Source organism: Muscardinus avellanarius (genome assembly GCF_963383645.1).
Source record: "Muscardinus avellanarius genome assembly, chromosome: 3".
Taxonomy (NCBI): domain Eukaryota; kingdom Metazoa; phylum Chordata; class Mammalia; order Rodentia; family Gliridae; genus Muscardinus; species Muscardinus avellanarius.
Window position 1 is genome coordinate 114,442,928 of NC_137788.1, and position 16,196 is coordinate 114,459,123.

At 53.0% G+C, this 16,196-nt stretch overlaps 1 protein-coding gene across 1 annotated transcript in view; it reads left to right on the forward strand.

The window, feature by feature from the left end:
- KCNN3 (potassium calcium-activated channel subfamily N member 3) overlaps nucleotides 1-16,196 on the forward strand; it is a gene marked incomplete at both ends in the record, with an annotated part of 172,926 nt that overhangs the window by 65,976 nt on the left and 90,754 nt on the right. Inside the window, 1 exon segment of the mRNA XM_080693038.1 lies at nucleotides 190-285. Within this exon segment, the coding sequence (XP_080549164.1) occupies nucleotides 190-285 (96 nt within the window).

The following is a 16,196-nucleotide window of genomic DNA, read 5'->3' on the forward strand; positions in this document are numbered from 1 at the left end:
CACATCAGCACACGGAACGCAGCCATGTAAAACAAACACAGTCGCTCAGGTCCCTGTTCACCCGGGGAAGCAGGAGAAGACGGAGGGGCCCGGGCTCGACCCTCCTCGGTCCCCGCGGCCCCTCCGCGCTGCCTGCGTGCGATGCTCCTTGCCTGGCTCTCCCTAATTCTCTCTCCATCTCTCCCGCAGGACTCCATGTTTTCGTTGGCCCTGAAATGCCTTATCAGCCTATCCACCGTCATCCTGTTGGGGTTGATCATCGCCTATCACACACGCGAGATCCAGGTAGGGGCCGCCTCCCCCTCCCGCGGCGCCCGCCCTTGGGCCTCGCTCCGGCCGGAGCCATCCTCTATCGCTCCGTCCATGTGGGTGATTTTACAAGATGTGGTCCAGGGTCTTGGCTCTACCAGCGTGGCAGAGCCTAAGGGCAGTGCGAGGCATCCCTGTGGCTTTGGGAGGATGGGGAAATTGTCTTCACCTGGAGCCCAAAGGCTTCATGATCGGGGCCATCCTGCTCGGGGAACCCTCCTTGAGCACCGTGGACCCAGAGCACCCAGCTCAGCAAGAGCTACTGAGTTCTCTAAGCATCTTCCTCTGCGCAGCCCCGCGCATGCGCGTACAGCGTGCGCACGTGTGCATGCGCAACACAGACTGCGCCAGGGGCCCTCCGGCTGCCGGCAACTCTACCCCTGTGGACCCCAGGCGTGTGGTGCCACTTTCTCGATAGAGCAGAAGTCTTATGCAATCGCGGAGGCTGCTCAGGAGTGATTTGGCACCCAGGAAAATAATTGGCTGGGCCTCTGGGGTGCCCTTCCAGTTTGGCTGACTGAGGGAGGATGGTCTGACCTGGGCTGGGAGGGTCAGACCGGAGCACACGGATCTGACGCATCCTCTTGTGATGCCGAACACCCATCACCCGATCTGCTCCGCCGTGGACCCGGCAGCTTAAAGCATCCAGATGTTTCCTCTCGTGTGCGTGTAAATCTGGAAACCATCCTGGTCTTTGGCTGAGGAGCGTGTATAGATTCACATCTGGGCAGGGGGAGAGAGACTGATGAAAACCAGGGCCCAGAGTCAGCAAAATCGGAGCTGAGCCCCGGCCATGACCTCCTCTCTGCGTGCGTCTCCGGCAGCCCTGTAACCTCGGGCTGCGTCTTGGGCTTTCCTCATCTGGAACTGGAGGGCCTTCTTGTAGCTTCGTGAGAAGTGGACAAGGAGTGAGCGGGGGAGCACCGTGCACCTCCAGGTTCCCTGCTTCCTCCACGACTCCAGGGCAGAGCGGTGGCACAGATGAGAAGCAGGAGCTTGAGCCCTGCACCCACAGCCCGGCCTAGGGCCCCATCTGGCCGGCCGCAGTGTGACCTCAGCTCTGTCCCGGTGGCTGGGCGCCTTGTACCATCCTTTGCTCAGGGCCCATCTCCACTTCTGCTGTGACCCTGGTTACTAGGTGATAGTTCCTGGGTCACTTATCTTGGTACTCAGGGTCCAGAGAATCAGAGTCACATCTGTAGCTCAGACGCTCCACCCGAAATGACCCTGGGCTGGCAATGACTTCTCAGTGGGGCCTCAGTTTCCCCTTCTGGACTGTGGGAGGCACCTCGCCTACTTTGCTGAATCTCTTACAGGCATCGGGGCTACCTGGGGGACAGCGGGATTGCAGGGGACTTTGATTCCTGCTCTGTAACCCCTGTCCCGCCGCTTCCAGCTGGGCCAGAGAACGGTCCCTGTTACAAAGGTCCAGTACTGGCAAGTGGCTGGCTTCCTCCCTGCTCCGACCCCGCTCAGCCCTCACTAGGCCCCCATGACCCAGCTTCTTGGTCTAGCTGTACCCACGGCCAGGGGAGGAAGGTTGCCAGTGCCTGGCTCCTGCACCTCGGCCCTCTGGTCTCCTCAGCTTTGCCCCTTCTCCTGCCGAAGGGGTACGGGGATGGCTTGTTCCAAGTAAGCACCTCACCCAACCGTGTTAGTTTTCTGTTTGGTGTCCTTCTCCTGCTGCCTCGGGGCCAATGACATCATCAGTCTTTGTATAGTCAAAAACCATGGCGCAGTCGGGCATGGTGGCACATGCTTGTAATCCCAGCACTCCAGAGGCTGAGACAGGAGGATTGCGGTTCGAAGGGTCTCAGCTACTACTTAGTGGGGCCCTTTGCAACTCAGTGAGACCCTGTTTCCAAATGAAGAATAAAAGATAGGGCTGGGGATGTAACTCGGAGGTAAAATGCCCCTGGGTTCCATCCCCAGACCCGCAAAAAAAAAAAAAAAAAAAAAAAAAAGAGCAGATGTTCGCAGCAAGTCTCGTAATGAAAGGGTGCCGGATTCAAGACATCTGGTTTGGGCTGGGCTGCAGCTCAGCGGTAGAGTGCTTGCCTCGTGTGCATGAGGCCCTGGGTTCCATCACTGCCACTGCAAAAGAAAAAGGACGTCTGTTGTTGGGTGTGGTGGTGCACGCTTGTAATCCTAGCATTTGGGAGGTTGAGACAGGAGGATCTGGGTTTGCAGACAGCCTCAGCTACTTAGTGAGGTCCTTTATAGAACACCCCTGGGTTCCATCCTCAGTATCACAAAAAATAATAATAAATAAATAAGTTGTACTTTCCTGTACAAGCCTGTAATCCCAGTAGTCAAGAGGCTGAGACAGGAGGATCGCGGCTTCAAGGCCAGTATGTGGTAACTTAGTGAAACCCTGTTTCAAGATAAAAAAATAAAAATTAAAAAGGACTGGGGAGATAGCTCAGAGGTAAAATGCCTCTGGGTTCTATCCCTGGTACCACATACACACACACAGAAAAGGGGTAGGGTCTCCCTTGAGCCTGTCACCAACAGACCCCAGATGGGCAGTACCAGCTTGCCCTCTGCAGGTCACAGGACAGGGACAGCGGCAGAGTTTTGACATCACCTCATGCTCAGGTGGACGGACGTTCACTCAACTTGGATTTACTTACCACGTTCAAATTAAGTGTGTCCATCAGATAACGGGGCAGGGTGCATCCACTCTTATTTGGGGATGTTGATCCCCTCTAGATCTGACCGAGGCACGAGCTCCCAGCAGCTTCAGGCTTCTGCAAACTCAGCAGAATCATGTGAGTAACGAGGTGTGAGTGAGCCTTTGACCTCGTGAATTTGAAACCCGAAAGGGCCGGGCGTGGCGGCGCACGCTTGTCATCCCAGCATTCAGGAGGCTGAGACAGGAGGCTCGCGGTTCAAAGCCAGCCTCAGCTACTTAGTGAGGCCCATTGCAACTCAGTGAGAACCTGTTTCAAAATAAAGAATACAAAATAGGGCTGGAGGTGTAGCTTGGAGGTAAAATGCCCCTGGGCTCCATCCCCAGTACTGAAAAAAAAAAAAAAAAAAGAAAAGAAAAGAAAAGAAAAAAGAAACCCGAAGAATCCAGCAGAGGAGAGACTTTTCATTTATTAGGTATATAAAAGTGGGTTTTTTTTTTTTAATTGAAGACCAGTGGCCGGGCATGGTGGTGCACACTTGTAATCCCCGCGCTTGGGAGGCAGAGACAGGAGGATCGCGCAGGTTCGAAGCCAGCCGCGCGCACTGGCTTAGGAGACCCTGTTTCCAAATAAAAATGTAAAAATAGGTCTGGCAGTGTAGCCTGGCAGTAGAAGGGCTTCCAGGAACCCCAGTACCAAAAAAAAAAAAAAAAAAAAAAAAAAAAAAAAAAAAAGCAGTGGAGTTCTCGGCAGACAGAGAAGCGACTTCAAATTATAGGGGATAAATTATATTCCAGAGACAGTTCACGCTGTGCAGAGGCGTGCCCGCTGAGGGGCACTGAGCAGTAGAGCAGTCCGAGTGTCCCCCGGGGGAGGATGTGCTGTCACGGGGATGCGGGTGTCTGGGATGCAGGAGGTCTCACCGGTCCACGGTGGAACAGCAGGACTCTGTGCTGACTGCTCTAAACTAGCAAGCTTATCTTAATATACTTTATAAAGCCATGAGCCCGTGTGTACGCTTATTTATTCAGCAGTCATTTATATCAGGACAGACTTTGCGCTGGTAATGGAGAATCCAGAGATAGTTCAGACCCATCTCCTGCCTTTGGAGCCTGCTTGTCCTAGACCTTGGTTTTTTCTGTGCAGGGGTCATAAGCTCCTTAACAGGAGGCGCGTGCGAGGTTCCGTGTGGCCAGGAGGAAGCAGTCGTGCATTTCTCCTGGAAGGGCCAGGCCCATTTTCCCAGGGAACCCTGTGCTTGTACGTTGGGGACAGAACTAGCCTGGAGCATCTCAGTAGGATGGAGGGAGAAGAGAAAGAATCCTTGGTGCGCACCCTTGTAATCCCAGCATCTGGGAGGCTGAGACAGGAGGACTGCAGTTTATGGACAGCCTCAGCTACTCAGTGAGGCCCTGTGCAACTCAGTGAGACCCTGTTTCAAAATAAAGAATAAAAAATAGGGCTGGGGGTGTAACTTGTAGGTAGAATGCCCCTGGGTTCCATCCCCAGTACTAGAGGGAGGGAGGGAGGGAGGGAGGGAGAGAGAGAGAGAGAGAGAGAGAGAGAAAGAGAGAGAGAGAGAGAGAGAGAGAGAGAGAGAGATAGTTCTCCAAGGATACCTAGCGGCCACCCAATCTTCCCAAAGGTGCCTCTCTGTTTTTCTTGCAGACACCTGGTAGACATTTCTCAAAGATGTTTCTGGCTATTGGTTGATGGGTCTGAAAGGCCTTGATGGTGTTGGAGACCCTGAGCAGGTCGCTCAGCTTGGCTGGGTTTGCGGACAGCTCCTTAACCCAGATATGATGAGACAGGAGCAGGGACTCAGATGACTCGGGTACCGAAGGGCTGTGAGCCGGACAAGGAAGTTCCAGGTGGTGGTCTCTGCTTCCAAGTGTGTGCCTGTCTCTCGTTCCACTTTTACTTTATTTTTTTATTTTTTGTGGTATTGGGGATGGAACCTAGAGGCATTCTCCCTCCTCAGAGCTACACCCCCAGTCCTATTTTTTTTTTTATTCTTGATTTTGAAACAGGGTCTCACTGAGTTGCAAAGGCCTCACTAAGTAGCTGAGGCTGTCTGCAAACCGCCATCCTCCAGTCTCAGCCTCCCAGATGCTGGGATTACAAGCATGCACCACCATGCCTAGCTTTCACTCCACTTTTATTAACAACCACAGCATATGCAAGAAATAAAAAATGGAGTATGCATTTGAGGGGGTTCACGGTGGCCCTGCTCTCCTGGGCCTCAGCCTCCCAAACCCTGGGATAACAGGCATGTGCCCCTATGCCCGGTAAACGTGACTTCATTTTCTGTCATTTCCCTTCCTCCATCCATCCTTCCTTCCTTTCTTCCTTCCTTCCCTTTCCTTTTCTTTCTTTCTTTCTTTCTTTCTTTCTTTCTTTCTTTCTTGTACTAGCAATGGAACCCAGAGGCTTTTCTACCTCCAGACTATACTCCCAGACCTATTTTATACTTTATTTGGAAACAGGGTTTCAATGAATTGCTGAGAGCCTCACTAAGTAGCTGAGGCTGGCCTCAAACCTGCGCAATCCTCCTGTCTCAGCCTCCCAAGTGCTGGGATTACAAGCGTGCGCTACCACGCCCGGCTTGAGCTTTCCTTACTTTTAGGGAGAAGATGGGTTTTCAAAAGGAGCTAAAGTCTACAGCTCCTGGCCCATGCTGTGTGAGTCCTGCAGGCCGGGGCCTCAGGAGGCCGTCCCTCTAGGACCTTACCCTGCCACCAGGCTGCTCAGACAGCCTGCAGGCAGGCACCGAGCACCTGCTCCTCAGACCTGCTGCTGACCAGGAATTACCATGGTTACCTCTCCAGCCCTGGAAGTCTCCGCAGGGTGACATTGTGGTTTCCTTTTGCTAAATATTTAAACACTGGGGCTTAACTCTTTCAGGCCCACAGAGGGCTTCCTGCCCCGCTGCCATCCCGGCCCCTGTCCCCGCTGGCTGGTGCGGGTGGAGTGCCAGGCTGCTTCCCAGCTGCTTGTATTGGCTTTCAGTTTTGTCTTGTCACTAGGAAACACCATTCTGAATCACGCTGCTTACAGACGGACGGACGGGGCGTGGGCTGTGTGCGTCGACAGGTGTGAGAAACCCGGTCCTCAGCAGGCTGGGACTTGCCCTGGCCCCGAGGGACAGCCCCAGAGCTCCCAAGTCACCCCTCTGGAGCGCCATAAACTTTCGGGCAAATGCCTCTTGCCAAGGCTTCCAGAAGATTCCTTGGCTCCAGGAGTCCAGGGTGGCAGAGGCGTCCTCTGCCCTAGACCCCTCAGTTTGCGCTGACGGCCACCTGGCTCGGGAAGTGTCCTGCTTCTAAACGGGAAGGCGCTTCCCGCCTCCTGTTCTCCCTCCCTGGCCAAGCCGCCTGGCTGTGCGTTACCTTGGAAACCATGCAACTGTCCTGGCCACATGAAGTGTGGGGACCACAGGCTCCGCGCTCCACTCCTGTGTTGGTCAGTAACACCAGCAATCACTCCCCAGTGAATGGAAGGGGCCGGTGCTCGCCCCGCCCGGGGTCCCCCCAGGCCCCAGAGAAGGCGGCCGCTTGCACTCGGGACCAGAGATCCGTGTCCTGGGCTCTCTGGGATCCTGATCACCCCGTGAGCTTATCAGCTCTGACTTCAGTTTCGTTGTCTGTGAAGCAGGCAGATTGGACCAGGTGACCCCAGGAGGTACCATCTGCACGGAGGATTCTGTGTCTTGAGAGGGAATGCCCAGCAACACGGAGAGATGTGCGCAGGGAGAGTAGCTGAGAATGGTTTCGGTGACAGTGATGGGGGGCGCGTAGGAGGAGCCTATGGGGACTGTCCAAAGAGCTTGTGATCCCAGCGCTTGGGAGGCTGAGACAGGGGGATCGCATAGGTTCAAAGCCAGCCTCAGCTACTGAGTTGCTCTCAGCAACTCAGTGAGACCCTGTTTCCAAATAAAATATAAAATAGATCTGGGAGTGTAGTCTGGAAGTAGAAGGCCCCTGAGTTCCACTCCCAGTACCACAAAAAAATAAAAATGAAAATAAAGCCTTTGTCCCTTCTCTTAACTTTGCCTCTCTGTCCAGAAATGTACCTGCCTGTCTCCTAATGCAGTCTCAAACTTCACAGAGTCAACCACCAAAAACACAGTTCTCGTGCTGAGCATGGTGGCGCACCTGTGATCCCAGAGCTTGGGAGGCTGAGATAGGAGGATCGCAGGCCTGAGGCCAGCCTCAGCCACTTAATGAGGCTTTCAGCAACTTAGTGAGGCCCTCAGCAACTTAGCTAGACCCTGTTTCCAATAAAATAAAATAAAATAGGATTGGGTGTATAGCCCAAAGGTAAAATGCCCCTGAGTCTCATCCCCACGACCAAGGGTGGAGGGGAGAGTTTTTTTGGCTCTAACATCTGAATGTTTATGGCTCCTCTAAGTCTCTGGCAAACAGTTCGGCCATCCCAAAGCTTTTAGGATAATGAAAGTCGGTCGGTCCATGTCTTCCTCAGCGCTTAGCCCCAGACTCCTTCCCCGAAGGCACACTCCCACCTCTTCCAACTCACTGGGGAGTTAGCTTCATAGAGGATTTGTTACTCTGAGTGTGCCAGTGTGTGTGTCCATGACTTTTCTGGGGCTAATTCATTCTACTTTGTATTATTGTTACCATCTGTTTGTGGTAGTGGTGGTGGTACCAGAGCTTGAGCCCAGGGAGATGGGGGGTCTGCCTCTGAGATACACCCCCAGCCCTTTTTCCCTCTTTTTTTTGGTGTGTGTGGTGCAGGGGATGGAACCCAGAGGCATTCTACCTCCGAGCGACACACCCAGCCCTAGTTTTCATTCTTTATTTTGAAACAGGGTCTCGCTGAGTTGCAGAGGGCCTCGCTAAGTAGCTGAGGCTGTCCTCGAACCGCGATCCTCCTGTCTCAGCCTCCCAGATACTGAGGTTGCAAGCGTGCGCCACCACGCCTGGCTCGCCTCTGGGTTTTGATGGCCCTGCAGAAGTGGCTTCCGCTCTTATCCCCATTTTATTGCGAAGATAACTGAGGCTGCAAGCAGCTGAATGATCTGTCCAGAGTCCTGTGGCTGCTGAGGGACAGAGCTGGACTCAAACCAAGTTGGCCACCTTACAGCGAGAGAGCTGCGTCTGCAAACTCTCCCTCCCACCCCAAATTCCTGCCTTGCCAGGAAGCCTGGAAGGGGAACAAGAACGGACACCATGAGCCGGGCGTGGTGGCGCATGCTTGTAATCCCGGCACTCGGGAGGCTGAGACAGGAGGATCGCAGTTCGAGGACAGGCTCAGCTACTTAGTGAGGCCCTCTGCAACTCAGTGAGACCCTGTTTCAAAATAAAGAATAAAAAGTAGGGCTAGGGGTGTAGCTTGGAGGTAGAATGCCCCTGGGTTCCATCCCTAGTACCACCCCCACACACACGCACACATGCACAAAAATAGAGAAGAAAAACTTAAAGGACTTGCAATATACTACACACACACACACACACACACACACTCACACACACACACACACACACACACACACACACACACTGTACTAGGGATTGAACTCAAGGGGTGCTCTACCTCTGAGCTATAACCCCAGCCATTTTTAATTGTTCTTTTGAAACAGGGTCTGGCTAAGTTTCTGAGGGTCTCATTGAGTTACTGAGGCTAACCTCCAAGCTATGATCCTCTTGTCTCAGTCTCCCAAGTCCCGGGATTCCAGGTGTGTGGCACCGCACCTCGCTGCCAACCTTTTATTCTAAAATATCGTGGTCTGCCGGGCGTGGTAGGCACGCTTGGGAGGCGGAGACAAGAGGATCGCGCTGGTTCAAAGCCAGCCCCGCTGGCTTAAGAGACCCTGTTTCCAAAAATAAAAAAGTATAAAATAGGTCTGGGAGTGTAGCCTGAAGGTAGAAGGGCTTCCAGGAACCCCAGTACCACCAAAAAATAATAAATAAATAAATAAAAAATAAAATAAAATGTCATGGTCTCCCCTTCAGCTGTAGTGTCACGCCCCTGCTCCCCCTCTCCTGGCCACGCATTCATCAGTGAGAGCCACTGCTCCCGGCTGGGGAGAGCTTTGAACCACAGGCAGGACCTCCCTCTGTGTCACCCATGCTCTGTGAAATGAAAGGACGAGGGGGCGGGCTGGGGTTGCAGGAACGGTGCCCCAGCCGCGTGAGTCATGGGAGAGCTCGGCTCTGTGACCACGGTACACGGCGGCTCCAGTGTCCCCAACTGCTCGGGCCACGCAGCTGACCTATGACTACATCAGCCACAAAGCGGGGTCGGGAGCCGGCCAGGATGGAGCCGTCTGCCAGGTGCGGAGTGGCCAAGGCCCAGCCCAGCTCCACCGGGCAGGGGGTCAAGTGTGTCCCCCCACCTGCTGCCCGCAGTTCCTGCCCTCACGCTGTGCAGAGTTAAGTGCTCTACAGGACCCTCCTGGTTCTCTCTTGCTAGAATGTGTTAGGAACTGTATCAATTTGAGAGCACAGAGGAATTACCAGCACTGGGGGTGTGTGTAAGATGGGGGTTGGGGAGGGATGGGCAGGGCCGTATTTAATCTCCCTGCTGCTGTTAGAAATAGCAACTGCTCGCCACCTCCTCTGAGGACTGGACAAAGGGCGATTAATTCCTGCAACTCGGAGCTACTGAAAGTCTGTTCAAAGCCGGGCCCCTGTGAGGTGCCTGCCCTTGAAGGGCGTGTGATCTCAAGGGGAGAGACCCATGCATGTGTGGGCCGGGGCGGGGGGGTGGCTGCTGAATTTCGAGGCAGGCATTTCTCCCAGACAGGTGTCTAGACCGCCCCATGGCTGGGCGGAGTTCTAGCAGGTGCAGGTGAGGCGCGGGTCCTGTAGGGAAGGGGTCTGCCCATGGAGCTGTGACCCTTGGTAAGCCCAGGGATTCTGGGGTCTGGGAGAGATGCGGACGGCCATAAAGGAAGCAGGGAGAAGAATGAGGGGGCTGGAGCTGAACCGGGAACCAGAGCAGGGGAGGTCAGACATCCACTTAGCACCCCCATGGTAATCTGATGGGGTTAGGGAGGAGGGATGTAAGAAATTGGTCTCTAAGCTGCACTGGCAAAGCATTTTAAGCAGGACTGAAAGATCGTCAATCAGTAGATTGTAGCGAGCTGGGCGTGGTGACGCACGCTTGTCATCCCAGCACTCGGGAGGCTGAGACAGGAGGATCGTGGTTCGAGGACAGCCTCAGCTACTACTTAGTGAGGCCCTTTGCAACTCAGTGAGATCCTGTTTCAAAATAAATGATAAAAATAAGTAGGGCTAGGGATGTAGCTCAGAGGTTGAATGTTCCTGGGTTCCATCCTCAGTACAAAAAAAAAAAAAAAATTCCAGGATGGCAGGCATGGTAGTGCCTTCCGGGATGGCAGGCATGATGGTGCCTGCCTACAGTGCCAGCCCTTGGGAGGTGGAGATGGAGGATGGCAGTTGGAAGCCAGTGTCAGTAACATAGTGAGACACCTAGCAACCTATGGAGACCCTGTTTCAAAAAAAAGAAAAAAAAGGAAAAAAAGGGCTGGGGGTGTGGCTTGGAGGTAGGATGTCCCTGGGTTCCATCCCCAGTGTGCCCCTCTCTTTCTCTCTCTCTCTCTCTCTCTCTCTCTCTCTCTCTCTCTCTCTCTCTCTCTCTCACACACACACACACACACACACACGGGTGAGAGGTGGCAGGGAGCTGGATGCAGACATGGCGGAGATATGGCCAAGCTAGTTCCCCCACTCGTGGTACCTGGTCTGACTTCTGAGTACAAAATATAGCTGGAGGAAAGACCAAAAAAGCTTTCCCCCTGGGGGGGATCTCGAGGATTCAAGACGACAGCCACCTGGCACACTTGTTTGAAAACCAGAGGGATGAAAACCACCTTCCCGGCCCCGGAGTCCAGAGGTTCCCGATCTCATCGACAGAACATCCTCTCCCACCCCCACCGGGAGCCGGGGCCTGTGGGGAGTCCCGGTTTATCTTGGTCTGTCAGATCTTTTCAGAGGGTTAGCAGGAGCTGTACCGATCAAGCTTTACAAGAACCTCAGGATTTTACAGTTTTGTTCTTTTCTTATTGTTCCTAAACCAAACCCACACCTAAAAATATACGCTTCCCTGGCAGCCTTGGGGATTTAGCTTCTCCCTCAGGCAGGGGGGTTTTACTCTTCCTTTGCCTGTGGGCTTCAATCTCTCGGGTTTTGGCAGGGTGGCTGGGACCTGCCACCAGCCCAGAGCATCAGCCCGCAGGGCTCCTGTCCCCCAGGCCTGACAGTCAGTGACATCACCCAAAGCCCAGGCGGGACCCCTCTGTGGGTAGTGGGCTCGGAAGGTGCGCAGGCAGGGGCCGCGGAGGAGGAGCGGAGCTGTCTGTGGCTCTCACGAGCCACCGATGTGCTCAGGAAGCCACAGGCGCCAGCTACCACCGGCTCGCTCGCAGAGCGCCAGCTTGCCGTGGCCAGCCTGGTCCTCTGGTCCGTCCCCCGCCTCAGATTCCCTGGGACCTGCTTCTCAGCATCGTCTTAGCCGGTCACCACCTTTATGTATTCCTAGGCTCTCCTTTCCTGCTGGCTTCCGGCAGCAGGAAAGTTTAGATATCTTTCACATCTAAACATGTGTCTGTCACTGTGGTGTGTGTGTGTGTGTGTGTGTGTGTGTGTGTGTGTGTGTGTGTGTGAAGCTGAATTGACAGGGCTGAATTTCACAGCTTGGCTCAGCAGAGAGAGAGAGAGAGAGAGAGAGAGAGAGAGAGAGAGAGAGAGAGAGAGAGAGAGAGAGAGAAGGGAAAGTCCATTGAGGGACGGGATCTCTGAAGCAGAGAACATTCTGATCTGGGTGCCCTCTGCAGATAAATTTAGTTCTTGGGGCGGGTGCAGCATTCTAATTCGGTGGGAGACCTTGGGTGATCAGGGCAGAGAGTGGCCGCGCCGTCCCTCACCTCCTGCTTGACTTCAGGGACGGGGAAGCCCGGGGTTTCGGGGCCTTATGCGGAGCTGCGATTCCAGCCCCCCTCGGCCAACGCACAGTTCAAGTGTCGGGCTCCGCGTTGCCTCCAGGGCCCCCGGTCTAGTTGTTGAAGCTTCTGTTTGTGGCTGGCGCATCTCGAGGAGGAAGAGCAGATTAATAGCCTCTACTGGCTGCGTTCTCATCCTCCCAGGGTTAAATTGATAACATCTGAAATATTAATTGGGCCTTTATGAAAAGGAAATGGAAATATGGCGTGGCGTGGAGTGTTCTAGATTTGAAATCACGAGTTCGCCTCTTAGCTCTGCTGCTGAGACTTGTGTGTGTGTGTGTGTGTGTGTGTGTGTGTGTGTGTGTGTGTGTGTTGCTGGGGATGGAACCCAGGGCCTTGCACATGTTAGACAACTCTCTACTACTGAGCTACATCCCCAGTTCTTTTTATATTTTATTTTAATTTTATTTTTTGTGGTACTGGGGATGGAACCCAGAGGCTTTCTACCTCCGGGCTCTACTCCCAGACCTATTTTATACTTTATTTGGAAACAGGGTCTCACTAAGTTCTGAGCGCCTACTCAGTAGCTGAGGCTGGCTTTGAACCTGTGCGATCTTCCTGTCTCAGCCTCCCAAATGCTGGGATTACAAGCGTGCGCCACCACGCCCGGCTACCCTGCTTCAGTATTAAAAAATAGAATAAAATAATGCCGGACATGGTGACGCACGCTTGTAATCCCAGCATTCGGGAGGCTGAGATGCGAGGATTACAGTTCACAGTCAGCCTCAGCTACTTAGTGAGGCCCTTTGCAACTCAGTGAGACCCTGATTCAAAATAAAGAATAAAAAATAGGGCTGGGGGTGTAGCTCGGAGGTAGAATACCCCTGGGTTCCATCCCCGGTACCAAAAACAAAAAACAAAAAAACCCCAAAGGGTTGGAGGTGTAAGCTCGGAGGTGGACCCCTCCCACCCCGGATTCAACCCCCAGTACCCTGATTACATTGTGCCCACCCAGATAACCCAGGCAGTCTGCCTACATTCCAGCCAGCCGATTAGCGCCCTCGAATCCACGCACATCCCCAGCTGCTCTCTGTCATTTTCCGTAGTTACAGGTTCTGGGCCTTAGGAGGTGGAGTGCCGGGGCCCTGCCCTGCCTACTGGGATCCCTATTTGCAGATTAGGGAGTGAGGCTCGGATATTGGCCCACGCCCAAGCTCATCAGCCTGGCGGGAGACAAGGTTGGGATTGGAGCTGGAGGTCTGGGGTCTTGGGGAGGGGGTGAGAAGATGGTGTGTCCTCTAATTGAATCTGCAATCTCCCCCCGGTGCATCGTGGAGGGAACGGGCCGCTCTGGTGAACACCACAGCAGCGGAGTAGGATCCAGTGGGCCTTGAATTTGCGTGTCAGAATCACCGGGGGAGCTTTGGCCCCCAGAGACTCTGCTCCAGGGAGGCCCTGAGTACAGGGTTCTCCCTAAGCTCCCAGCTGACTCTGGAGTGTAAGAACCATGGCTCTGAAGGAATCCAGGGCCATGTGCTGTGACCCTGTGACCCCTGACCCCTGACGGCGACCTTAGACCCCGCTGGGGCCGTGCACTCTGCCCTTAGGCCCGGGCCTAGTAGCCACGGCTCCCTCTCCTCCTTTCGGCCTCACTGTCTTGGTGCTCCACATAGAGGACCTCCCAGGGGGCAAGGGGGCACGTCTCCTCCCATCTCTTGTATCCCTTTGCGTGGCTTTCTGCAGCACGGGTATGTATTAAGTTCTTTTTCATCCTTTTGTGTGTGTGTGTGTGTGTGTGTGTGTGTGTGTGTGTGTGTGTGTGTGTGTGTGGTACCCAGGGGCATTCTACAACTCCAAGGACACCCTCAGCCCTATTTTTTTTATTCTTTATTCTGAAACAGGGTCTCATTGAGTTGCAAAGGGCCTCACTAAGGAGCTGAGGCTGTCCAAGGACCCCGATGCTTCCATCTCAGCCTCCTGAATGCTGGGATGATAAGCGTGCGCCACCACGCCTGGCTTCTTCGAGCACTGTGTATTCAATCAAGGATTTCTCCTAGAAATATTTAATGAGGGAGTAAACAGCAGTTCACCTTTGCACGAGTGCAGGCAGAGAACTAAGGAGCAATCTCTGCAGGAGGTTGCCCGGGTTTCAATTCCAGTCCAGTCCTGCCAGCTCCTGGATGAGCTCGGGGCAAGGACCTCTACCTCTTTGGGTCTCAGGTTCTTCATCTGTCAAATGGGGATATGAATAGTGCTCACTTAGGGTCATAAGAGAACGAATGGGTCAGCCGGGCGTGGTGGCGCACGCTTGTAATCCCAGCATTGGGGAGGCTGAGACTGGAGGATCGCGGTTCGCGGACAGCCTCAGCTACTTAGTGAGGCCCTCTGCAACTCAGTGAGACTGATTTAAAATAAAGAATAAAAGCCGGGCGTGGTGGCGCACACTTGTAATCCCCACGCTTGGGAGGCAGAGACAGGAGGATCGTGCAGGTTCGTTCGAAGCTAGCTGCGTGCGCTGGCTTAGGAGACCCTGTTTCAAAAAAAAAAAAAAAAATAGGTCTGGGAGTGAAGCCCGGAGGTAGAAGGGCTTCTAGGAACCCCAGTACCACCAAAAATAATAATAATAATAATAATAATAATAATAATAATAAATAAATAAAATAAAGAATAAAAAAATAGGGCGGGGAGTGTAGCTCAGAAGGAGAATGCCCCTGGGTTCCATCCCCAGTACCACAAAATAAAATAATTAAAATAAAATAAAATAAAATGAATGGGTCTATATATGTAAAGAGACTAGAACTTTCTAAGTGGTTGCTAGCGTTACTCTGGCTACTAGCATCTTCACCTCTCCCTGTGGGGTTCCATGAATTTCAGCAGATACTGATTTGCTGTCAAAGCGTGGGCCCACCCTGCAGCCGCCTCTCTACGTGCACCCAGAGAGCAGCCCAGAAGTCCACTCCAGAGGCTAAGGAAGGAAGACGGCTCTTGCAAAAGAGGAAGCCACCGTGCCGGGTGCGGTGGCGTACGCTTGAGGCCGGCCTCAGCTACCGAGTGAAGCCCTCCAGAACTTAGTGAAACCCTGTTTCAAAATAAAGAATTGAAAAGCCGGGCGTGGTGGCGCACGCTTGTAATCCTAGTACTTGGGAGGCTGAGACAGAAGGATCATGGTTCCTGGACAGCCTCAGCTACTTAGTGAGGCCCTCTGCAACTCAGTGAGACCCTGTTCCAAAATAAAGACTAAAAAATAGGGCTGGGGTGTATCTTGGAGGTAGAATGCCCCTGGGTTCAATCAATCAATCAATCAATAAAAGGAAGCAATGATAAATTTATTTATTTATTTTTATTTGTTTATTTTTGGTGGTACTGGGGTTCCTGGAAACCCTTCTACCTCCGGGCTACACTCCCAGACACCTATTTTTTATATATAATTTTTATTTGGAAACAGGGTCTCTTAAGCCAGCGAGGCTGGCACCGAACCCGCGCGATCCTCCTGTCTCCGCCTCCCAAGTGCGGGGATTACAAGCGTGCGCCACCGCACCCGGCTCTTATTTTTAATTTTGAAACAGGGTCTCACTGAGTTGCGGAGAGTCTCACTAAGTAACTGAGGGTAGCCAAGAACCTGCGATCCTCCTGTCTCAGCCTCCCAAGCCTGGGGATTACAAGCGTGCGCCACCACGCCCGCCCGAGCAATGATAAGTTTAAAAGGAACATGGGAGGCTGGTTCGAGGCCAGCCTCAGCTACTTAGTGAAGCTCTCACCAATTTAGTGAGACCCTGTTTCCAAATAAAATATAAAAAATAGCTCTGGGAGCATAGCCTGGAGGTAGAAACGCCCCTGGGTTCTACCCCCAGTACCACAAAAAAGTAAATAAAATAAAATAAAATAAAATTTAAATTAGTTTCACAGAGAGAAGGAGATCTTAAAAAGAGCAAAGGACATGATGGTGCATGTCTATAATTTCAGTACTTGGGAGGCTGAGACAGAAAGATTGCAGGTTCAAGGCTAGCCCCCTGCAACTTAGCAAGACCCTGTTTCAAATTAAAGAATAAAAAATAGGGCTAAGGGTGTAACTTGGAGGGAGAATGCCCCTGGATTCCAACCCCAGTACCGCAAAAAATAAATAAATAAAAAACAAAAGCCGGATGTGGTGGCACATGCATGCCTGGAATCCCAGTACTTGGGAGGCTGAGACAGGAGGATCGCAGGTTTGAGGACGGCCTCAGCCAGTAGTGAGACTCTCATTACCTAGCAAGACCCTGTTTCAAAATAAAAATAAAATAGGTCTGGGGGTGTAGCTTGGAGGTAGAAGGCCCCTGGTTTAATCCCCA